General features: G+C 35.4%; 1 protein-coding gene across 6 annotated transcripts in view; it reads left to right on the top strand.

The window, feature by feature from the left end:
• Positions 1–26162, top strand: part of BLTP1 (bridge-like lipid transfer protein family member 1) — a 119975-nt gene that overhangs the window by 16173 nt on the left and 77640 nt on the right. For 5 of the 6 annotated variants that reach the window (XM_074905139.1, XM_074905140.1, XM_074905141.1 and 2 more), the window contains exons 7-22: positions 318–399; positions 998–1191; positions 6060–6139; positions 7385–7535; positions 9401–9557; positions 10350–10428; positions 11206–11297; positions 12178–12295; positions 13388–13543; positions 14567–14664; positions 15737–15915; positions 16062–16168; positions 18065–18273; positions 21305–21532; positions 22073–22210; positions 25409–25585. In XM_074905139.1, the coding sequence (XP_074761240.1) occupies positions 318–399; positions 998–1191; positions 6060–6139; positions 7385–7535; positions 9401–9557; positions 10350–10428; positions 11206–11297; positions 12178–12295; positions 13388–13543; positions 14567–14664; positions 15737–15915; positions 16062–16168; positions 18065–18273; positions 21305–21532; positions 22073–22210; positions 25409–25585 (2245 nt within the window). Of the gene's footprint in view, positions 1–317; positions 400–997; positions 1192–6059; positions 6140–7384; positions 7536–9400; positions 9558–10349; positions 10429–11205; positions 11298–12177; positions 12296–13387; positions 13544–14566; positions 14665–15736; positions 15916–16061; positions 16169–18064; positions 18274–21304; positions 21533–22072; positions 22214–25408; positions 25586–26162 lie in introns of all 6 variants that reach the window. The other variant, XM_074905137.1, reaches the window with a different exon arrangement.

Below are 26162 nucleotides of genomic sequence, written 5' to 3'. Positions count from 1 at the left end.
TTTAGGAATATTTAGAACAGACCAAGTTACCCTGAGGAAGATATTATTTAACTGTTGTTCTGTGTTAAACACGGCACGCTCCTTTTCTACCTGTGTCAGCTCCGTATACCAGCACCCAAGGTGTAGCTGCATATGCTTCCTGCTGTTCTTCCAGGCTCTGGAGGAGTCACAGTAGACTGCTAGCAGGTCCCTTACAGGAGAGACCCCTTTAAGAATGATTGTTCCCTGAGAGCTGTGCACTGAAAACCCCTAGAAGAAAGGGTTGGTTAGTTCTTCTGCCAAAAAGACAAAAGAATAAAACCTATTTTTTCCCATAGTGTAAAAGTAAAAACAGAATCTCAAGACCCTTCTTCGTCATGGAGATCACTTATTCCAGTCATTAAAGTCAATGTGAGCACGGTAAGTGAAAAGACCCTGATAATGAAAATATTTAGTGGTACATGCTTAAAAATCAGGCTTGATGTTTATTTTTCTTATAGATTCTTTTTGGTTTTTTGTTCTCCTTCACAATTTTAAAAAGTTTTAAAATGACACCACCAGTCACAAATCCTGCTGATGCTGATAGAAGCATGGTTATGTTCTCTGTTTTGGGAAATACTTATTATGCCTTAGAGCTGTAATGAATTCAGGAATATCACCAATTAATTAAGATAAGTAATGGGTGTTGTACAATGTGTGGGTTTCTGTGAGCTGTTTGGGCTATTTTGGTTTTTTTTTTCCCGGCATTTTTTAATTAGGGATATTTGGACGCATTCCTTAAAAGGTGATGTTGCTTCCCAAAAATCCCAGGAAAACTGTTACTGAGATGACAGCAGATAGAGTATTGAGGGTTTAATGTACAAAGTAGTGTTTTTATATATGCATAGATTATGACCAGATATTTGTCCACTGTCTTTATTTGCATATGGCTGGTTAAACTACTTTATTAGAGGTAAATATATACATATATGTATGCAAAAGAGCAGTTTATAACAATTGGGTTTTCTTTTTGATTTAGGGTCGCTTGGCATTTGGGAATCATTATCAGCCACAAACACTTTGTATTAACTTTGATGATGCTTTTCTGACATATACCACAAAACCACCTTCAAGTCACCTTGATCAGTTTATGCACATTGTGAAAGGAAAACTGGAAAATGTTAGAGTCATGCTGGTTCCAAGTCCAAGATATGTTGGTCTTCAAAATGATGAGTAAGTGTTGGGTTTTTTTGTTTCCACGTTATTTTATTACTTATTTAAAAAAAATTAAGGAAAATAATGTTGGTTGTGTTTCCATGACTTAGTTTTTCTTAGTGTGTTTAGGCAGTTGGCATTTTTACCACTCTGAAGGTTTTAAATGTTGGATCTTTGAAACTATTTTATTTATGGAGAAAAGTACTGGTTTTCTGTGTCATTGCAGATTTTTTAAGGGGGTGTGTGTTCTGCTCTATGATTAATATCCAGCATTCAACTTTTATTTTCCATCACTCAATTACTATAAGTGTACACAGGCTTTGACAGCACTAAATTTCTAGGATAAATGCAAGTTTTAAGGTGTTGACTTATGTAGAGCTGATTCATGTATGGCTTGGAAAATATTTTTTAAAAATGGGCAAAAGCTGTGCGGTATTTGCTGTAATAGAAATCGTATTATCTTTTGAAGACAGAGTGCTGATCCTTTTACTTCTGCGTATTCCACATAAAAGTGGGGTTATGCAGCTTTAAATAACTGAATGGTCAATGGAAGTCCAACAAATGAAAGTGTGCTTGCGTGAAATGATTTGACACTAGGTTTCTCATTTTACTACACTTTAACCAGCAAGACATTTACGTGCGTACTATATTAACAGTCTTCACGGAAGTGGTATGAATATCATAGACAAAATTTTCTGCATTATCTCATTTAATGCTTACAATATTATATATTCAACAGATAATTTGGACAAAACTGTTAAATTTCAGTCTTTCACACATTATTTACTTAATGAAAAATAAATAACGCGTACTATCCTTGGACAATTGTGTATATGAGTTTATGTAAAATGATTATACCTATTCTGTACCTCCTAAGGAACGATATCCAGAGAATGAATTACGATGTTTAGAAATAAACTTGTACATCATTTGACTGTACCTTAACTGGCTTTGCATCAGCCGAATAATGCCGTCTATAATATGCCTTTATAGGTTTTCAAATAACATTCTGTGGACGTGTACAGAATGATAGTCTTCCAACATGACGACAAAGGAAATTTCTAAAATTAATACTAACAACAAACAAGATTAAAACAAAATAGGATTAAGATACTCAAACTATTAGCTTTTTCTCCTGCTTCCGCTAAATAATTTCTTTTTATGCTGTTACCATCCCTACAGCTCCTGATGGCTGAAGGATGGCATATATGCAGAAAATGTGCCCTAATTTACTTGGTAGATTCAACAACTGACCCAGTTCACTGGAAATTGGGAATGTTTAAATCTTTAGAACCTACCCTCTCATGCTGCTTTGGCTTAAAAATTAAGCTGAGTGTCTTAACTTTCAGAAATTTCTGCAGGCAATGCAATGCATATATTAAAACAAGCTAAGTGACTTGGTGAAATTTCTAACAGACTGACTAATTGCTACAAACATCAAAAACCCACCTTGAAAAGTGTCATATTATATTACAAACAGACATCTCAACACCTCCATCACTTTTTGCAACTAAATCCTCCAAAACCTAAGAAAAGAAAAATTGTGCTAGGAAAAGCAGATTAAAGCAGATCAAGTTTGGAGAACGGTGGCTAAGTCAGCAGGTTCAAAGTGGAAGTTTAGGTTAGATATTATAAAACATTTTTTGAGGATGATGATGATCTCATTATCGTTCTTTGCCATTATCTAATTTGCTTTTGCACATGGCCTGTGGTGGCGTTTCTAAGGTTTTGCTGCATCCATCAACTAAGTCCAGCAAGGTGTAATTGTTCCTGCTGAGGGTGGGTTATGCAGCCTCACTAGGTACCTTCCTCTCCCATTTTCTGCAGAGGTAGTTTCATGTGCACTTTAAGCTGAGAAGCAGCTAAAAGAAGCAGTACTGTTGTTTTTTTTGCATGGCTGTGCCGTGAACACTGATCATGGAGTTCATCCCTATTAAGAAAAATATATGTTGGTCTTAAATCTAAATTGGTTCTGCTGCTGGCTTCACCACCTGTTTGTTATCACCTAACCTATCTTAGGACAGGCATAAGGAAAGATACTGCTTTGCTTGGCTGCTGTGTTGGGTTGGCTATGGCATGTGATACTTTGGTAATCTAAAACTATAAGCTGTTTGTCATCTATATCTTTTCATATTATTCTTAAAAAGGGAATCAAAGAACTAGTGACAACACATAATGATACAGAAGATAACTTTCCTCTGTGGAAAAAACCCACATTGAACAGGCAAAAAGTTTTATACCAATGTAGTGAGTTCAGAGACATCAGAACAAGTGTATGAAAGAGAAGTGTTTAATGGTATATGCAGACACAGCAGAGACACTAAAAGAACTGGAGGGAAAGGACTGAGGAAGATAGTTAGCTGCCACATGGGGTTCTGGTGCTATTTTTTTCTCTCCCTCCATTTCCACTTAGTGTAAGACATCACAGTTTTCCTCCAGAAAGTGGAATATGACAAAGGTGATGAGGATGACATGGCAGTCAGTGGGTGCTGGACAGGAAGGTTGGGCCATTCTGTCAGCTCCTAAACTTTTCCGGTAGATATTTCTCTGTTTCCTACAGCCGTAGAAGTCAAATTGCCCATCTTGAAGAAGGCTTAGCTCAAAACCTCTTTGTCATTCTGTTTAAGATAGTGTTTTAGATTAAAACAAAATTATTAATTATTCTAAGTCAGTATAGCTAAACGCTATTAGGAAGACAGAAGTAAACAATTGTTAAATCTGCCCTGTGCATTCACACTTTACAGTAATGTAGTTCCTCCAGTGTATTTCTATAGGCTTAGGGAAACGTGTACATAGTGTTTTGAGACCTATGCATTCTGTGCTGTCAGAGAGGGGAATGCACTTCATGTGAAAGTGCTCTCATATTCTGTATTTCAGGGAACAAAACACATACCAGCTCGAGCAGCGGGGAGTAAGTGGGATTTGCCATTGTAGCCAGGCCACCTCGCGCTGTGGCTGGCTGACCTCCATGGTGAAGTACTGAGCTGCTGAAATGAGATGCAGCCTTTGCCTGACAACATGCCCCGCTGAGGGTATGGTCAGGCAGTGGCAAATGATTGTGTTGGACATAGAAGTTACTGTCAGGGTCCTAAGTTTTACAGCTGGTTATATTATGTGAGCTCTTCACAAAGCAGTGGCTTCCTTTGAGCCCCCGTTGGTGGTACACTCAGCTTGAGAGGCTAAAGTAACTAGCTCATGCTGCTGTGCCACGGTGTGCTTTCCAGGCTTGCTGACCTGTCTGTGCCTATTGAGGAGGGTGGGCAGAATAAACTGAGCTCTTCCCATGAACTACTATTTATGTATCTCTAAATGCTTTCCTTCCCACTTCTATTCCTGAACCACTAATCAATTTTATTTTTTTTCTTCACATCTTGCTCTATTTGCATCTCATTGGGGAGGCCAATTCAGTTTTGGACATAAAGAAAAATAATTGGAAAATCGGGAATGAATAGAAAGTATTTCCTCTTTCACTGCTGTCATTATTCTCAAAATAAAATTGATGTTAAGGTTCCTGCTGTGTTGCTTTTGATGAACTTCTGGTAGTACATGGGATTTGCATCTGCTGTCTTCCATATTTTCCAAGCTTTCCTGCATTTGAGCTGTGTTAAAATGGTTAATGTGCTTCATTCACACTCTTAGACTGTGTATTTCTGTCACTGGCATTTTCTGTTTTTGTTAAGAGGTGACAGTTTATGAAAATGGCTGAAAAGTGGCAAAAACATCTTTTGCAGTAAAACCAGAATTTTCACATTATAATACTACTATAAAATGTACTATTATGTAAATTAACATGTGGTAAGTCTGTAAGAAAGGGATTGTAATATACCAGTATAATAGTCTTAGGAGAAGTGTTTTGTATATTAGTTTAATCACTTAGACCTTTTTATATTGAGGGAAATGTTAATAAGGAAGAACAGCCTTTTTTGCCTTTTTTTTTCTTTTTTTTTTTTTTTTTTTTAACTAATGGTCTAATTACTGAAGATGTCTTGTCCCTTTGGTTTAGAGTGCTATTTTAGTAAAAAAACAATTAGCAGTTGAAAGAACAATATAGGACAAGGAGAAAGGAACTCATGATGGAAAGAAACATTGAAAGTAAAACTTTGGTAGTTGGTTGTGGTTTATAATACCTGAGAAATGTCTTTGTGGAGAGGAACCTGGTATTTTCATGCTTAACTAAACTTTTAAGTTACTTTATGTAATACTATTAATAATAACAATTAATGGTCAAGTACTTTTTGCAAATCAGAGTAGACATAGCCTAGCAATATCCTTTTTTGATAGGAGACCTGAGACCAAATAGACTTGAATATTCACAGTGTTTGTTTTCAGAAGCTCATTTAGTCTGAGGTAGCAGATAGACCAGGAATCACAGTGTGATAGGGAGGGAAGGAGAGAAACAGAAGTTACAACCTGCACTTTAAATTTAAACTTATGAACAGCTGCATTTGCACAGACTGTGGTGTGTCCCTGGCACTTCTCTCTATTCTGTCCAACCCTTCTGGTAATGTGACAAGACTGATGCCTGGTAGAAAAGGCAGCCTGTGGTTCTTGCAGGCATCCTGCAGTCAGGCTGCTGGCAAGAGCAGTTTAGATGCACAGAGCTGGTGTCTTGGCATCGCATCAAACTTGAGTCTTGCCCACAAAAACTTCCTGGACAGGTACCACATACACTGTATCTCCACCGCTGGCTTGCTTGCTACAGATAGCATTTTGCTGATGATTCCATGGTTAAATATGTACTACTTACAAGCTACAGGTGAGCCTGACCTATGTAATTAAGCCCTCCATTATGCTTAATATGCTGCATTTAAAATTACTTAAATTCATATGATTAATCTTATTGCATTGCTTTTTAATCCTTACATTTGCACCCTTTTGCATTACAGACCACCAAGGCTGATGGGTGAAGGTTTTGTTGTAATGCAGTCCAATGACGTTGACATCTATTACTATATGGATGAACCAGGTACCTTCTGTTAAGTGTAAAGATAAAATTTTAAGGGATTTGAAGGCTATTTAAGTGTCTGGACTTGCTAGACAATTTCTTTTTTTGATGCTTGAGAATACCTATGCTGAAAGAGTTAGTGTAGTATTTTAGAGCCAGTAAAATGTACATAGGTACTCTTATGAATGCTTATAAGTTAATAAGTTATTTGTTCTGCAAATGAAAAAAAATTCCACTGAAACAAATGGGAGAAAGTTCACAAGTTTTGTATTTAGAAGGTAGTGAAATTCTGAGCTGCATTCTTTATAATGGTTGTTGTCAACTTCTAGACTGTTTCATGTAAGAGGCCTGGGGAATTCCATAGATGAAATAACTGTACATGTAGAACTAACATTTTTATCCATGAGTATTTTTTATATAGATATAGACACTCTGTCAGCAGTGCCTTCTGCAAGTCTATGTGCAACATGGAAGCAAGTTAATCTTGATATTTATTCTTGAAACAAGTTATGTTTTAAGCTGTAAACTTAAAGGATGTAAGTTTCCAAAAGTACTTCAGGAGTGGAGAAGATTGATAGTCTGTACCTACTGGAGGTTTTGGCGTGTTTATTTGATGCATTGATATCTGAATATTGCAGTGTCTATCTTTTTCACTTTAAATCCAGTGTATTATACTACCGCTTTATTTTGCTGGAGTTTTTTTGGTTTGCAAAGGCTTTTGCTCTGACTCCACTTCAAGTATTTCCTGAATCTTGAACAAAGGTGACACGTTCAATAATGATGTATACTGGTGTAGGATAGGTGGCAATTTTCGATCATTGCTGAATGAGTGCTTCAATTTCTACTAGTAATTCTGGGTCTACTGTAGTCAGTCTTCCTTTTTATTTACTTGCATTGTCTGTATAAATGATTTTAACTTAATCTTTGTGTCAAAATTTGGTCTGTAACTAGGATTTGGAACTGCATGTGGATGTGTGAAAACCTGTACTGGTAAAAAGCATACTTAAGAGATAAAACTGCTGTGTATGTCAGCATTTCAGTGGCATCAGTGAGCAGTGCTTCAGAAAATCCCAAGAATTATTGGTCATATTCTTGCCCTTCCACTGGGAGTCTGCATTGAATTGTGGCTTGATATTTACTTAGTGTAGTGGTCTCAAATAAAAAAGACATCAGGACACTTTAATTGTCTTGTGCTTAGCAAACATTTTTCTTGCTAATTTGAAGCAGCTTCCTTTAATAATCTGTTTATTATATTATGTAATACAGGTCTTGTACCAGAGGAGACAGAGGAAAGTAATGATGGAGAAGCAAACAATGAAGACAGCAAATTACAGGATCTGCCACCATGTTGGGGTTTGGACATTGTTTGTGGAAAAGGAACAGACTTCAACTATGGGCCTTGGGCTGATAGGCAGAGGTATTAACATGATTTACATCTTTAGTTTTAATCATTAATATCTGTTATTATTGAGAAAATATTCTAAAATTCCAGTGTGCAACTGCTCAAACTTCTAATTTGTATGGAGTAAACTAGGCAGTCAAAAAGAAGTCCTTGCCACAGTGGTTTAAGATTAGTAAATTCATTGTTGTTTATCTTGATGGCCTTCCAAAGGTAGGATAACTCAGTGAATTTTTATTACTAAATTCCTAAATTATGTTCCTATTTTTGGTGAAAATATTAGTTTTACTATTTATCAAGTAAACCATACATAAGGGTTTTAATTGGTTATCTTTAGACTTGCCATGCTCCTGTTAGCTCATGGTTGAAATAAACTGCATATTGGTGAGGAAAGTTTTATGAAAGTACAAATCTCACCATGAAAATAATGAGGGGGGGATAGTTTATCCTTGCTTAGGAGAATCAACTGCTTGATACAGTCTCCAAAGTATTTATTACCTAGCTATTTTAATGACAAAATATTAGGCCAGTGCTCTACTACTGTTCTTCACTTAGCCCTTGGTGTTTTGTGCGTATTTCTGTTGGAGACAGTAGAATTGTTCAGAGAGTAAAGGACTATTAAGTAAAAGTGCCATAATCAGGGCTTTCCCTCTTTTCCCCTATTAATTACAGATTGATACTTCACTTGGCCTCCATTAATTCTCCTGTGAAACTGTTATCATTAACTGTCTCTTAGGAGTGTAGGGATGGCAGACCAAAGAGTAGTCATTGGATATGACAGTGTCTTAGAGAATTTAAGAGAAAATGTAGATTTCTAGAACTTTGATCAGAATATGAAGTCAGTGAATCATTAATGATATTTTTAATATTACCAAGAAAGGTCTCTCTAAGATAGTATGCTTTTTATAAATTTAACTGGCTAGACAGAAGGCAGTTTGGTGCCTGTGCAGCGTCTGTAGAGTTCATAGATACGTACCTGGGAAGAATTTTGCATTTTGGAAAGTGCCTGAATGTTTCAGAAGCACAGATCTGTAGGAGTTCTGTGAACTTTGTACTCTCAATTCATATAATGGCTTCTACAAATACTGATCTTTAATACATCATGAAATAAAATCTTGGATTTCCCCAGGATTTTGACAGTGTGTGTTGTGTGGTGGTTTTGGGGGTTTTGCTGGGGTTTTTCAGCTTGGGGTGTTTTTTTTGTTGTTGTTCGTTTTTTTTAAAACTTTTAAGCTGCTGTAGTAGTCAGGTGCTGGGTGCAGGAAACCACTACCTCCTTAAAGATTTACTTCCACTCCCTTGAGACTTATATAAGTTATGCTGTCTGTGCTTTGTTGTTGTGGCTTTCCTTTCATCTAGTTGCATGTTCAGATACAAGTCTGCAGAAATGTATGCTTCATTTCACTTCCATTCTAAGGTCTTAAAGTTTTGTATTTTGTTTATTTCTGGGCATTACATCAATTGCTTATGCACAAACCGCAGCATAAACAGATTACATCTTACTGTGTTTTTGTAGCAGATTTGTAAACCAAAGATTAGGAATAATAAGAAAAACACAGCTTGTTTACTGTCTGAATTAAAATACTTTTTATTCTAAATCGTTTATGGTCTGTCCATTTATAGCTTTTACCCTAAAGTCACTTCTTGTCATCGAAACTTTTGGAGATTTCATTGATGGGTTGGAAGGTTCCCATGATGAAGAGTTTAAACCAAAAAGTTTTTTTTATCTCATCCAGTGGTTTTCTAATGATTCGGCTAGCTGGAAAATAATTAAGTTAACAAATAGATTCATAAATGTGTATGAATGTATATGTCTTTCCTCCATGAATAAAACCAACTCTCTTTAAATTTTTAAAATTCTTTTTTTTCTTCTTTCCCACTAGGGATTGCTTGTGGAAGTTTTTCTTCCCACCAGATTATCAAGTTATGAAAGTCTCAGAAATTGCACAGCCTGGGAAACCAAGACAGATTCTTGCTTTTGAACTGCGAATGAATATTATTGCAGATGCCACCATTGATTTGCTTTTTACCAAAAATAGGGTAAATAGTGCAAACTTATCTGGGAAATAACTTGTCTGCTGTTGATTGCACTGTGCTTTTTGATTGTGCATATTTTGGGGTGTTTATTATGGAACTATAGTTTTAAAAGCTAGGCAATTTTTGGTTTAGTCTTCTTATGAGCAAACCTCAAAGAGAAATATTGGCTGAGAGGCATTAATATTTGTTGGTTTATTTTAAGTTTCTTTTAAGCCTTAAAGCAAAACTTAAGCTATGCCAGCTCCTGCTGGCTTGGGAATTCATGATCTGGACTTCCTGTGCAATTTTCCATTACAATGAAGCTCACCATGATGAAAAGATTGTTTCTTCTTTTATTGGATGAATATCCAATATTATTGAGAGATGATAGTATGGGGAGAAAAAGATGCGTACATGTAAAGGTTTGGATTTTTCTTTCGCCTGTTGCTACTTTTACAAATGGGATATAACATGACTTCATTGTATACCTTTTTTCTTCTTTTTTGTGACTGAAAAGGTTAGAAAGTGTAGTGTTAGAAATACGTATTCATTTGCCCTCTCAGACACTGAATCAAAATATCTTTTGCTGTTTCTACTAGCGGACCTAATTCAGCATTTGTTAAGCCTCAAAATCGTGTTATTTGGAATCAGTGCACTTAGGTATTTCATTAGTAATTTTTCTGAGGACAGGAGAGACTTTGGTCATTGGGTGCCTTAATCCAAGTGTGGATAATAATAGTCAGAGACATAAAGTACAGTGGTTGATGCAGAAGCCTAGAAATAATGTTTGGACTATTTTCCTTTCTTGCAATACAGGAAACTAATGCTGTACATGTAAATGTTGGTGCAGGATCATATTTGGAGATAAATATACCCATGACAGTAGGTGAAAATGGTGAGTTTAAGGCTAAGTTTAATTGGTTTTCCTAGAGTTTTTCCTGAAGTTAGCTTAATTCCTATGTGTGTGAGCATCCTGTAGAGTTTTTCTTTTGTGGCTATGAGATGTATATTCTTATGCAAAGGAACAAAAAGTATTTCCTTGTACATTTCATTGCAAGATGTTAAAGCATGTACTTATTTAAATAGTTAAGTTACCTTCATGCTTTGTTTGGATTAGGAAACACAGTGCTAGAGAGGGTATCGTTTAACTATGTGCATTGAAGCAGATTGCACACTGTCAACTGAAAGCAGGACTTCTTCAGTAGGATTACTGTAGTAGCTGAATCATGCTGAGAAATTAATTATAAAAACTAAGTTAGTAGTAGTTTATTTAAACAAAACAAATCCCAAAATCCAAGGTGAAGTGAAGATAAATGTAAAGTTATGGGTATGTTCTTGCTTTTACTCATCTTGTTGGCTCGTTTAAAGCTCTTTGCCTAAGTTATTTGTTCTCTTGAATCTTTCTGGCATGTTTGAATTTTATTCTGCATTTTTAACCAAGATCTCCAGAACGTGAGCATTTCCAGACCCAGGAAGAAGACTTTTGTCATCTTTCCTACATGAAGGCAGAACATGTTAAGCTCTTCATTGACAAACAGTAGAGGACAGAATTATAGTACTGATTTCCGTCACAGTATTTCTTGATTGTTAGTGGACTGTTGAAATCACCAGTGAAAATTATTATGTATTTGTGTAACTCTTGTGTCTCATTCTTTTATATCTCATTTGCAAGGCTATTCACCTACAATTAAAGGGCAGCTTCTGCATGTTGATGCCACCAGCAGTATGCAGTACCGGACTCTCTTGGAAGCTGAAATGCTAGCTGTAAGTTTGCATTAATAAAGACAAAGCTTCAGTCTCCAGAGGATTTTTAATAAAGAACATACTTATTTGTCTGTGGAGCAGTTCTTTAGGTTCTTAAACATTACAGAAATATGCCTTTTGAATGTATTTAGCAAGACCTTAATATGTAGGTAACTTACATATACACATATAACTATGCATGTGTGTAACTTTTAGCAGCTTACATAATTTATATACAGTTATGTGTTTTGAAAGCTGTGAAGGGATTGGAGTACCATTTATAAATATTGCCTCGTTTACTATGTAGCCTTGTGTTCATATAAGCTTTACCTTAGTAAATGATTACACTCGTCAGCTGTGCTGCAGAATGTGAGCGCATAAGTACTTAAAAGTAGTTCAGAGTGCTTGAACTACTTGAGACAGATTTAATACTGCATTATTCTTTCATTTGCCTAATATTTCACTTCTGCAATACTGTAATTCTGTAGATTACCTTTGTCACTGTTTTTAAAATGAATTTATTAGAGTGATGTTTTTAATCTTTAAATTTGAGTATCATATCAGTGGTTAAAAAATACTTTCTGGGGGATTTTATCTTGACTGTATTGTGAAAAATGATGCTTTTAATGAAAATTTTGGTTTATAAATTGTTTGGTACATCTATTGCAACAGGAGTTTGTAATACACCTTTCCAAATAAATGAATACACTATCACTTGACCTTCAAATGCAGAAAGAGAGAGAGATTAAATTATTAAGGAACTGGAGAGGCCTTCTGTTCATCCCAGCAGGAAGACAGTTTTAATTATTCAACAGTGTACATATGTGAAAACTGCTGAGCTACAGGGTAAAGGATTGTTATCTTTTCAAGTAACTCTGATGCTTTAATATCTTGTTCACAGTTTCATATTAATGCCAGCTATCCCCGGATATGGAACATGCCACAGACATGGCAATGTGAACTTGAGGTTTATAAAGCAACCTATCATTTCATCTTTGCTCAGAAAAGCTTCTTTACAGGTAACTTCTTTACTAAATAAGTTACATATCACATTAAATATTCTTTCTTTAAAATTTCTTTTTAGATTTTGCAAAGGTGTACGAGGTCAGGTACTCTGATTTCACATATTTAGGACAACAAATTGTTTCCAAGGACAAAGTTCCTGTTTCTAAGTTTGTTGCCTATAAGTGTCTTAAGTACGTGATATTCTTATATTTGAATAGTGAAACCAAATAATTTCATTTTCTAACATCCAAACTAAATTTGATCTGCAGTTATGTTAAGCAGTCTTAATTTTCAGTTGAATTTATTTTTTTCAGAGTTATCGATTTGTTTAATATTTGTCACCTAGGATGTTGATTTCTCTGGTATCTCTCTCTTTGGCTGACTGATTCTCAACTACTTAGGCTTTAGGTTGTGTCCCTGTGGCTGACAGATGATCAGAGAAAGTAATTTGCTCCTTAGAATTTTGGCTGTGAGCAGGAATACATACGCACGAGGCAGTACAGTGGGATACAGCATTACCAAACTGTTGCTGAACATTCCAGCTGCTGTAATGGAAAGAATATAGCCCCATCAATGTGGCACTGCCTGGGCTAATTAGTCCTGCTGGGAGGAAGGATTAATTAGTGCGGGCATAGTGCCATGCTAATAAACTTATCCTCCTAGTGAGGCCAGAACCATTATCTGTGTAGTGCTGCAGTACACGGCATAGTCTACTCATCTATTGAGAGCAAACATGAACTTCTACAACAGCACTGTTTTGTTGTGTTACAAAATATTACTAATGTACACATTCAGAGTGGAAAACCAAAGGCAAGTTGGTAGGCCAGTGCTTTTAGGTCAGTGTGTAACTTTTGCTTCTGAACAAAACTAAACTATAAAACTTAATTAAACCTATAGCTTTCCAACTTAAAAGGCAGGTGGGAAATGGATTCACCACAAGTACTTGCCTGAGAAATGGATACTGTGTATTGTTCTCCTTGTTTTCCTTTTTCTGTAAAGGAGCAAGCGGTTAAGATTTACAATTTATGAAAAGCCAAAAACTTAAAAGAAGAAGTATCTCACTTGATGGCTACTAACTTGTTTTTTATTACTTTATGTGTGTTTAGATTTGATCCAAGACTGGTCCAGTGATAGTGCACCTGATATTTTTTCGTTTGTTCCTTATATGTGGAATTTCAAAATCATGTTTCATCAATTTGAAATGATTTGGGCAGCAAACCAACACAACTGGATTGACTGTTCCACCAAACAACAAGAAAATGGTGAGATGACTTTTTTTATTTGGAAGAAGAGTACATACTACAAAAATTATGTACAAACTACAGAGTGTATATATAGAGTACAAGAATCGTAAAATTTTTACTAAAAAATGTGTGTTCAGTAATAACTACCCATTTTGCTACCGTTGATGTGCATAATCCATCCTATCAGCTACTGTTGATGCGTGCAAACCATCCTAAAACTGTTTTAAGTTCTAACTTTGTATAAATGCATACCTTTCTTGGGGAGAGTGCAATTTTAGATAATGTTTTAGCATTCATTTTTCAAGACCCTTTGAATCTTTGATTTAGTACAACAGTTTTCAGAGAGCAGCTGTGAGGTCTTGCTATATATTCAGTAAGCTAACTGAAAACATTCACTCAGGAATAAATTCTTTAAGTAATGTTGGAAAAATACAATTTGAACTCCATATAACTAGAAATGTCTGTTTCCTGTTCATTTGAAAATAGGTGATAATGCTGCTAATTCTAGACAAAACTCAAACGTACATTTCAGAAAGCCAAAACTTTTTGTAACGTGCAAATTAGTTTATACATACTTCAGTGGTCTACATTGTACTAGAATCTTACAATTTCAACACAGAAAGGGGATGTATTAAAAATCATGAAGTTGTGTTCTAGTTAAAAATAAGGCTCACTACTTCATCAGAAGCCTGAGGACCTTTTCAATGTGTTTTTTCTTGTCCAAAAACTGGTGTGTGAAGCAATAAAGCAAGTCATAAGATATTAGTTAGTTGTTTTTATTGCCTGCTTGCAATTTCATTGTGGGAAGTACAGTGCCTTTCTATAAAGGACAAGCTGTAGGGAGTAAATACTTTCAGAATACATATGTATCCTGTACAGTGTATTTTAAATCCACAGTAGTTAAAAAGGCAGTTTTCTATGTCATGAGTTCTTGAATACCTTTTCATTATTTTTACTTCTATGTTTGATAATTTGTCTAAAAACAAAATAGAGAGTAATTTTGACGGATTTTTTTTGTTTGTTTTTCCTCTTCCCTCACAGTTTATCTAGCAGCTTGTGGAGAAACACTGAACATTGTTTTCTCTCTGCCTTTCACTGACTTTGTTCCAACGACATGCAATACTAGATTCTCTTTAAGGGTAAGTTCTTCCCTTGCCCTTTTTGTCTTTGAAATGTGAGCTGGTTCCCCTACCTTCTTCAGTCAGGAAATTTTGAATAAACTTTCCTGAAAGAAAAATACTCTCTTTCACTTCTGTCTCATAGAATTTTTGTCTTAAGTAACCTAGAGGTAAATGGTTTCTGTTCCTTATATGAAGCATCCAATCACAGGCTGTTTTTATATATACATATATATATATATATATATATATATATACATACAAATAAAAATATGTTTAAAAACCATATATACATATGCTTCATACATATATACATACATTTAGTATGTGTATTTACTATTGTACGTAGACTGTGTGTCTCTGTATGTATTTTATCACGTTGAAGTCTGTTCCCATTTATTTAGAAAATGTTAAAATTGTATTTTCAAAGAGAAAAATCAAATGCTGGAATGGGTACCCCCAATCCATTTTGGAAAGCCATCTTCCAGACTTTCTGGAAGAAAATAAAATAAGAATTTCTGTAGAATAAGTAATGATGATAAAGTGTTTTTAACAGATGCAGCTAATTCTTTGAAAGACTGTACTTCTTGTCTTCCCTAAAATAGAAGCAATATACTGCTAGTAAAAATAAAAAACTAGTCGATGTTGATGGTGGTAATTTTGTGTAATCCAGTAGAAAGAAAGCAATGTTTTATGTAATTTCTTTTTTTTAAAAGTGTGGTTTATTTCAGGTGTAGGGTAGCCTTGGGCCAGTCACTTAACTTTTGCAGTATAGCTTGAACAGCAAAAGATCAGGAATCACTAAAAGCCATGCCCCTGTGTTTTACAGATTGCTATTGTGTGTTGTTATGTGCAAGTTACTGGACTTGTCACTGTTGAGAACTAAGAGCTCTTGGGATTGTACAGAACTCTTGGGATTGTTCTAGAAATGGGTGGGAGCTGTGGTCAGCAATCACATGTGAAAATTAAAATTTCTTACTTCACTTTGCCTGTAAAGTGAAGATAACGGCGTATATGAGCATGCAGATAGCATGAGCGTTATGCATAAAGCAAATGTAAATTAACTTTTCTGTTATTAATGTTTGATTTTTAGGGAGAAGATGTTGATCTTCATTTGTATCTACCAGATTGTCATCCTAGTAAATATTCCCTTTTTATGTTGGTGAAAGATTGTCAGCCTAATAAAATAAATCCTGAATCTTGTATTTCTGCTGAATGTCAAAGTGGTCAGAAAACAGGCAAACCCAAATGGAGGAACATTACTCAAGAAGAGTGAGTTTTATTGTGATATATATTTATGTATTTGTATTGGCTCATTGTATTTACCTACTTTGTGATGAAAGCAATCTCGTATGTTCATGGAACATATTTAATGAAACAACTGTACTTCAAATAAGTGTCGTGTTTCTTTCTGAAAGGGCTGGATGGGTTGAATGCTGGACAGTCCCAAGTGTTGTGTTTACAATTGACTACTCATGGCACCCAATTTATCCTCAGAAGGCAGATGAGCAGTTAAAACAATCCTGTAAGTGTCATTACCTTTTTCTTGTTAGCGTGTTTCATTTCAGGAACTACCATGACTTTGTTGAATCAAACTGTTTAAATTTGCAGAAATGAATTTTGAACTGCTGTTATATGTCATGTGGGAAAATGCTAATCTTTAGAATGCACCAGGTTTGATTTCAGCACTGACAACATCTTGTGATGGAAATTTTCAGAACATGTCCCAGTTCCCTGTGTACAAAGAGGATACTGTCTGTAGTTCACTTCTTGTCCATAACAAAGTGGATCTCTTAAATGGGTTGCTGCATAACATAAAATATCATTCGGTATATTAAATACAAAGTACAATATCTTTGGCAGTATCATGTTCCTTAGCCTTTATAAGCTTTTTTCCTTTGGATGTTGTGATAATGTCTTATGATTTATTGAGAAATGTTTAAATACACTATATATGAGAGATACAGAAACATAGTCTTACCTTTATGGATATGAAACTTGAGATTCCATCGTAGCTAGCACTGTTGAAGTGAACCATGGCCATCAGATATGAGGGAGGTATGCAGGAAGTTACAGGGTTGCATAAAAATCTTTCAGGTTTAGCTGCTAGAAGCAGAACTGATGAAGGAGACATATTAGAAGAACAATGAGGGCTAATTTGTATGGGCCTCAGTCAGCAGGTGTTAGAAGACATGCTAGATAGCGTTTTTAAGGTTTTGAGTTCCAACAATTCAAATCTAAACTCAGAATTTAGAGGATGAAGCAGAAAAAGTAAGATTCATCTTGCAGATGTTCATTAAGTACTCTTGTGAAATTGTGAGCTCATGTCAAATGTTCATACTTCAAATTTGTAAAGATTTACTTGTAATTGTAAGAATTGAACCTGAATTTGAAAGTTTGTACATACACAGGTAATCTCATCTGCATGGTCCTTCAGTGATTAATCCAGCACAGTCCAGCTCACTTCTAATCTGTGATGCTGATAGGACGTGTCTGTTACAGTAGCAACATCTGTATTTTTTTCTGAGTCAAACGATGGAACTCTTTAAGTCTCCAAGAAACGCGTATGTTGTGTTACAAGAGATGCAGCTTCAAAAAAAGTGGTCATCTCACTGCGGCATTTAGCCGATTTATAACACATAACATAATGCAAGCACGGTAGACAATAATGGTAAGTTAAAGCCTTGAAGGTTTTCTGGCTACAGGTGCATATTCGCTGTAGTTCTGTATGTGCCGGTTCTTCCAGTTAAATTGGCACCTGAAATCTTACTCCACCTGGAGCATCAATTTTATATGGTTTTCCCATAGAGTTCTTTACATCCCAGCAATCACTTTACATCCCCAAAGCACTTTCAGTTATCACTTACTTCTCATCACTGTTCCTCACTTGAAAAAGACAAAGCTTTTTCTTTCTACCACAAAATAGAAAGAAGGAGTAGGAAATAAGATTTGAATTTCCAAACTTGTTTGCGACTAATATAATTGAGTTGTTTGAGAGGAAATTTTGGCCTGCAGAGCCATTGGTTCAGAATAGGTTTTTAATATAACTTTTGCAATTTTCCTGTTTATTCACTTTTGTTTATTCTTCAGTAGCTGTGTGGTTGTGGGAAATCTGCTACACTGAAATGAAAGCATGTTTTTATTTAACTTGAAAGGCAAGATAAATAAATGGAGTTTTTTGGGGGGACTTGAAGGATTGTTTTTCTCTTGCATAATTGATGTTGACTAAAATATTCTATATTTTCCTGTCTTCTCATAGTTACTAGATTAGAGAAACCAGTTCTGTAGCATAATTATACAGTGTGAATTAGAAGGCTGCTGAAAGTTGTATATTTAATACACATTTGTATTTGCAGAATTTTGTCCATCAGAAGCCTAACTTGTAATGATGATCTGCTTTCTTCTTTATTTTGCTCTGAAGTGTCAGAAATGGAAGAAACAATGTTATCTGTGCTAAGGCCATCGCAGAAAACAGCCGACAGCGTGATTTCATCTCCCACAGCATCAACCCGTCTTCCCCTTGACCCTTCAGAGCTGCCCCCAGATAGGCTCCATGTGGAACTGGAACTCTCCCCAGATTCCCAGATAACCCTGTATGGACCCTTACTCAAAGCATTTCTCTCCATAAAGGTAAGCATAGGAACACAACTCTTAATTCATGGGTGGCCACAGGTAGGAAAGGGAAATAATTAATTTTAAATGGAAAATTAGAATTCTGCAGAATATGTGAATTTAGATGAAAACTTCTGGTAAGTTTGAAATGACCTTGGTGATATGGCTTAGCTGGGATGAATTCAATTTGCACAGGCTTATGAGAAGATTTCCTCTCTATATACGCAGAGACCCATATCAGCATCATTTTCCTTTCAAGGAATAGTATAGGCACTGGACTTCATGTGCAGAAAGTCTCTTCTTTGACTTTTGCAGCCCTAAGAAAAAATGTTTTAAAATTTTGTGATTATGACTAGAGCTTATATTAACAACCACTTGTATGCAAAGATAGCTCAGACCCCATGCTTTCGGTGCATTTTAAGTTCTGCAGAGTGTCCTAATTTGTTTTTGTTTTGATTAGATTCTGTGAAATTTCTGGAGTTAGGAACATGGATGGGAAGGGGGAGGGACATGAGATTAAGTTTAATTTTAAAAGCTACTTCAATCAACATTGAAGAATTTTTCATCCTTTTCTTGATGTTTACCTATTATGCTTTAAAGTATTTGTTTGTGTTGCGTATGTTGTGTCCTCTTCAATGCTGATCTTCAGCGTGGCTAGAAACATTTTAATTTCTTCAGACCTCCCTCACCCTGCCTTGTTGTGACAAAAGCAGAGGTGATTGTCTAGCAGTGAAATGCTTGGATTTTGGTTGGGTTTTGCGGTGGTTGCTTTTGTTTGTGGGTGTGTTTTTGTTTGTTAGCTTTGGATTTTTTTAAAGGTCTGATTTAGCCTACACAGATCTAGGCTAAGGTAATGCTTCTGGAGGCTTTCATTTTGGGTCAGAGGATGAGGAATTTTCTGAGACAGGTGATGAGTATCAGGAAAAAAAAAAATAATTAAAAAAAAATATATAAAATTTTATATATATATATATTCAGTATACTGAAACAGTAGTTTTTATTAATTTATATAAGGTATTGCACATAAACATTGAATAGCAGAAAATACTAAGTTTTTGTACACTATAGGACTTACAAAAATGCTCATTGTTTTTTCATGTTACCACTAAAATAAATAGGTTTAAAATTAGGCCAGTATTGCATCTTGAAGACTTAATTTCTTTTGATATAGAGGAAGTGCACCCATCTTTCAATTGTTTATTGAGCTCCTCTTCTGGAGCCCATAAATTCATGAGATGGTTCCGTCTTTTCAAGCAAAGCAGCACTTCTTCTGTGCCTATGGCTTCTGGGGGTATATGTAAAGAGTGCTATGCTAGATCCCTTGATTCTATAATGAATTTTTTTTTTTATGTGCAGATTTCTCAGAGTACATCTAACTTTGATCATCTAAATCTCAAGACAAAATTTAGATGAATTTCTAAAAATACACATTTATTGTTCTTTTTGTGGCTGTGTTTACCTCTTTTTGTCCAGCTGTGCTGGCAAAATCTCTTAATAGATTTCTACGAGTTTTATTTATGCTTGTTTTCCTGACTTGTGGTTGTATTGTTGTGTTCAGTTTGTTTTCACTGATCTTTTTTAATACACGCAGGATAGATTCCTGGACATGCGTTGTTCATGCAGTTTTGCGAAGCCTTCTATTCTTGGGAGATAGTTTTTTGGTGTAGTGCACTGTGTTTCTTACTGAAGGGTTTACTGGCAGGGAATGAATGATTTATAGATCCTTGCATCTCCAGCAGAATGTACCAGGAGTAAGTTACTGGAGATTGTAGCACCCTCTGCTGGGTCTGCCTTATAAAAATGTTTCAAGATCTATATTGTAACATCGACCTTTATCTTTTCCCCTTGTTAAAAAGCAAAGCAGATTAACTTTGCTTAACTTCTGAGTATTTTTTGGTTTAGGTGCAGAACAGTGCTTAATTCATACGTGTTAACACCAAAAATACTTCAGAGACTCGGTACAAGATGGTAAAACTATATGTCCACAGGAGTTGTTATTTCAAGGCTGATAATGAGCCCTGCCTTTTCTGCAGACTTTTTTCAAGGACATGGGTACCTTGTGGTTGCATGCTACTTTTTTTTTTTTTCGTTGTACACTTCCTCTTTGCATGCCTGCAATGTAGACTTGTGCTTAGAAAAGAGCAAAGAAGTTTTGGAAAGCAAATGAGGCACAGAAAAGGGAAGGAGGGGAGCAAGAAACATTGTAAGATTCAAATCTGTTTCAGTTTAATCTTGAGTCTAGTACTCATTTGTCTACCTCTCACAAATCATCAGTGGAGTTTGTGATAGTTGAAACATTTCTGTCAACATGATCAGCCAAGGGGCTGAATTACTTTCTAAGAACGAATGAGGGTTCAGTGTTTGTGCCTGTGTTGTAACCTCTTTGGTCAGAAGGGATTTTGCTCCACAGGATGCTTAGTCCCCAACACTTCCCACATACTGAATTAACAAGAAATTATAGCCTGCATCATTCAGAAATTTTTTCTTTTTTCTTTTTCTTTTTTTTAATTAGTGATGGATTTTTCGTTTCCCAGTAGAATTTGGTAAAGTTACTTTGGTCTGAGATAATTGAGGAGGATTGTCTTAGAAACAAGGTGGGGTTTGGACCCAAGGGGAGAAATGTTTATGAACTAATATTTTAGAAACATGTTTAAGACTTTGAAATATGCTGATAACAAGATTCAGAAGGTTGGATGAGAGTGACTTCCTGCAGAATGTGTTGTGATCTTACTCTGTTATCTATCTTTAAAAGTACAAAGTGTTTAAAATGTCAGTACTTCAGAGTAGTTATTTGTATCGCAGGCATCTAGAATACTGGTGCTTTGAGAACTACTAAGAGCCACTTCTTTTCCTGCAAAGTACATGGCCTAAATTTGCTCACTTAATGTGTCCATTTTTCAGAAAATAAAAGTATATATGTTTCTTCAGCTATAGGTTGTACCTATACCACTTACTTTAGGGAGGGCTAACGTACAGGAAAAGGTTGGATTTGTGTTTCCTTACATTGTTTATTTGTTTTCTGTATGGTCATAAAAATTCTTTTTCCTAGGAAAATTATTTTGGAGAAGATGACATGTACACTGATTTTGAAGAAGTTGTTTCAAGCCCTGTTTTGTCACTGTCAACATCTTCAAGCTCTGGATGGACAGCTGTTGGAGTGGAGAATGACAGAAAAGAAAATGAAAGTTCAGTCAAGCCGGTTCACCCTCTTACTTTACGCCCATGGGATATCACTGTGCTCGTTAATTTGTACAAAGTGCATGGGCGATTACCAGTGGTAAGTACATTTGAATATTTTGCTTTGTGTAATTTTATTTTTTTTTCTGGTTTCATAATCTGCAGTTAAATTTAACTCCCTGGAACATTAAGTTAGGGTGGGGCTTACCAAAGTGTGTGTATAGTCTCTGCTGAAATTGCAGCTATTGAAACCAATTTGAGACATGATTTATTCTGCTCATCTGGGAGGCAGAACTGGATAATTTTTTTAATACGATTTAATTCAATGAACTTGATTTGTGTGATAATATTTTTGTTTGACCATTATGATTTCTCTGCTAATTAGCAAAACTGTCTTCTAGTGGTGCATTTTGCTCAAGTAAGAATGCATATAAAAAATAGGATTAACTCAAATGGGTTTGAATTGTTGTTTATGTAATTGTCAAAAGGTTTTTGAAGTTGCACAGGCAATTCTGTTTGAGTATCCACTTGGAGGAAGATTAACATACTTCCTGCTCACAGGTTTGCTTCTAGTCTTACAATTTCAACCATGCTGTGTATTTTCAGTTTCTGAAACAGATGTGTTTAATTTTGATTTCAGCATTGCAGTCCAGATGGTCCTGAGTGCCCTACAGCTTTCTTGGAAAGGTTGTGTTTTGAGATGAAGAAAGGATTTAGAGAAACAATGCTTCAACTTGTACTGTCTCCAGTGAATTTGTTTCTGAATGACAACTATCAGGTAGTAAGCTGTTTTTTAATGTGTTTGCATGGGTGTGATTGTATTGTGGAAGCTGCAATGATCTTAAAATTGAATTATTTTGTGTTAGGAACTTTCCTGTTATACACATACAAAGTTTATTAAGTTTGTGAATTATAAGAGGTCTTAAAGAAAAATATGATGCATATTTAAAAAAATCTGTATTTTTGTCTTTGCATATTAGTCAAATGCACAAAAGATTGTATTTTCTTAATTTTGCTTAAAATCTTTCTGAAGAAAGTTCTCTAGGAAACAGAGTAATATTTAGACTGGTCTTAGAACCATTGAGTGATCTCTGGTTTGCGGAGGAGGGGGTTGTTTGGTTTGTGTGGTTGGGGGTTTTTTGTGTGATTTTTGAAGAACTTGGGTTTAAAAGAGTCTGTAAATACTGACAGGTGTTGATTTTGTGCAGTGGCTGGATATGTTTCACTTTTTTAAGCATATAGTTTTAAAACTACATGTGTTAGTAAAGAGAATAACTACATCTTCCACATATTCTCTATGACTTTTATTAGACTAAATCACTCACCTGGATATTGTTATGACCTACAGTCTTCCTTCCTGTTGTGAGGAAGTCATGAGACATACTTCAGAAAATACTTAATGAGACACTAAGTGGTGTTTGTGGCTTGTCAGCCATCCTTTAGTACTTTGATTTTAGTGAACTTGCAAAAATTGCTCATATGGAAGAATTCCTCTCAGTGAGGAGTTTAGATGGAAATTTGTTAACACAAGTTTTCCTGATTCAATGCAGGTTAGTGAATAGTTGGAGTTCGTATTTTGTTCATGCACACATTAGTTGCATTAAAAGCACTATGATACCTAGACTGTGCCTTACAGATTATAGTGTGTGTTCAGTCCCTGTGTCCTGAAATACATTGCTGCCAATGGCCTGTATGAGATAAAATCTAAAATATGTTAATCTTATGTACATTCCAATGTTTGATAACTGGAATACTGTATAGAGATGAAGATGTAAGTCACCCTATTTTTTTTACTCTTATGTCAGTAAACTAATGAAAGGAGTGGGTTGATGGTTGTTTAGTCTTTCCAAATTTGTATTGTGCCACAAGCACAAAAGTACCTTGCGTATAACCACTAACTGTAGACTGACTAATAGATGAAGAAATTGGAGGAAATAATGAACTTTTTTGATGGTGAAAAGTTAAATGACATTTTAGGAGGTTCCACATTAGCCCTGATGTTTTTGAGATGTTATTCCATACATTACTAAAGAAGAAATCCCTGATGAGAATGTAGAATCTAAACATACTGGGTTTTGGTGGCAACACTGCAATTGTCTTTAGCCGCAATCTGAAGAAAGCGATGGTGTGAAATTGTGGGATTTGCAGATGCATAATCCGTATGGGATTAATAGAGCTGTCTTTTGAGAGAGCTGCAGCAATTGGATGTACTGACAGCATGGTGGCAGAAAAAAATTTTGGTTTCCTCAGAGTTTTTGTCAGGAGCTAAGTATCCAGATGTAAGGCTTGTTTTTCCATTAAATGAAATTGTCAGAAGGTGCAGTTGAAGCTGATGACAATTACATCTTGAGCATACAAACCTTTATGTAATGAAAAATGGCATTCTATGAATTTCCAGTTATGTTATCCAAATCTTCTGGAAGGTTTTTGTAGATTATTTTTTTGTTTGTTCTTTGTTTATCACGAGGAATCCAGTCATTTGAATAGCTCCTTGTTTAAGAACACAATCTATTTTGTGGACTGAATGAGACCCTTAAACGTTGTTCAGATCTGTAACTTAATTATTGTATTGCAATTCATATGTACAAGGAAGCAGAAATCAGATTGCAGGCAAAAATTTTTTTTTTTTAATGATTTAATTTCATAGTCCTGAGACTTATTGCATGACTTTTTTCAGTATTCTTACTGTTTAGACTTAGTGATGCTGTGGTTACATATTTTGCCTTAGGTTTTATATGTTCTTTTTGGTTGGATTTATTTTAATTCAGAAACATTAACTCAGACAAAGACTTCTGCCTGGGAATTTCGGTTGGTTGAAATGATAAACATGCAGGGTGACATGTTTTTAAAAATATTATGAAGAAAGTTTTGAGCAGTTATGTGTGTTGCTACTATCTAGTGTTTGACTTTGTATTAGTTCTTGCCACTTAATGTTGGATACATTAATATTTTGGATTTTTTTAAAAAATATATACATTTGACCCTTTATTCATATTATGTATCACAAAAATTCTCTTTGATACTTCCCAGTTCAACCTTAAAGAAGTTCGTAGTACTAATGTTTATAGAACAGGAATTGTCCCTCTACCTAGCTTGGCAAGTATCATTGCTTCATGTTTTTCATTCGTATTGTTTTGAAATAGCTTCTGAGACAAGACATAGGTCACCAGTGATATCAAAAGAGTATGGCATGTTTCTTCTTCATTAAGTAACTCCAAAAGGTTTGCTGACAGTGGAAAACAAACCAGGCAAGATAACAAGTTGAAAAACTCAGTGAAAGAGAAGTTTTGCTGTTGACTCACTGGTTTTAATCCACAGCTTACTGCCATGCGGTCACAAGCTTCTAGAGTATGCCTGTGCTCTTTTTATCTTTTCAGTTTCTTCTCTGGATGGTAGAGTAATCTTTTGAAAAGTATTACATGCAAATTCTCGTATCTGCAAACAAATAGCTTCGCTTTAGGTAGCCAAGCAATATTTAAATGAAAAGTGTAATTTAGAGGACAGCATCTGGTGTTTATTTGGTGTTTTTTTAATTTTAAGATTTATTTTTTATTAATAATGCGTCAGCTTTCTTATAGTAGCAAACCTACGTAAATAATTTTTAACCTCTTGATCACTTCCATTGTTAAACATGCTCTTCCATTCTTTGTTTATATTTTATTGCAGTAATATTTAACAGATGGTGTCTAGATGTCACTGTGTGGAGTTCACCAAGGGAAGGTTGTTGATGATGGTTGCTTGGAAATTAAAACAAACTTGGGTTAGATAAACTTCCCTCTCCCCCCGTAAGATTTGCATATATGTTGTTGCATGGGTAATGCTGAGAAGTCTTGGGACTGTCTAGCTGCGTAAAAATCAACAAGATTTAAGAGGTGAAGATTAATGCATAATGAAGTATTTCAGGCTACACAGTTTTTGCACTTTCTGTTGATGTTTCCTTTGCAAATACTAGCTTTAACTTACTTGTCCTTAACAGCGACCTGCAGTGGATGAAGTTCTTCGAGAGGGTCACATCAGCCTGTCGGGTCTGCAGTTGCGTGCTCATGCAATGTTTTCAGCGGAAGGTCTGCCTCTTGGAAGTGATACTTTAGAATATGCATGGCTGATAGATGTACAGGCTGGAAGTCTTACAGCGAAAGTTACAGCACCACAGGTACCATCTAGAAACTATTTGCTTTGAAGTATTATCTTTCTTGTAAAACTGACATAGCATAGATTTTTGGAAAGGACGTGATTTCTGCTGAATTTGGATACATCTGTGCCTTAAGTAAACAGTTTTATAGTTTGAAAATCTAATCATTCTATAAATGGGTAGGAGATGCTAAATGAGCTGAATCTGATATTCATCTTAAATATAGGTGTAACAGGGTGACTAGTATTATATGAGAATTTGAAAGGATATTGGTAAGAGAGCACAAACAAATCCGTAGTGAATATTGTTGTCGCTACACGTAAACCACAAGTATGTTACATCTATGTATGTTAATGTACTTGAATACTGATTAGAAAGGCAACCACAGTATCTATGTGCACTGTAAGTGATTTAATTACAGAGTAAATAATACTTCTCTGTAAATGGAGAGGATGTTTTGGGATGCCTTCAGCCATAAACTAAGTGATGTGATTGAAGAGGAGAAAGGAAAATCTATTCAAAAGGTTTAAGTAGGAGATGGCTTAGTTGTCTGTGCCTTCCTCTGAGGTTACTTTTGTTTTGTGATGCTGATGTCTGG

The sequence above is a fragment of the Athene noctua genome, chromosome 4 (genome assembly GCF_965140245.1).
Source record: "Athene noctua chromosome 4, bAthNoc1.hap1.1, whole genome shotgun sequence".
Taxonomy (NCBI): Eukaryota; Metazoa; Chordata; class Aves; order Strigiformes; family Strigidae; genus Athene; species Athene noctua.
This window is presented reverse-complemented; position numbering and strand designations above follow the sequence as displayed.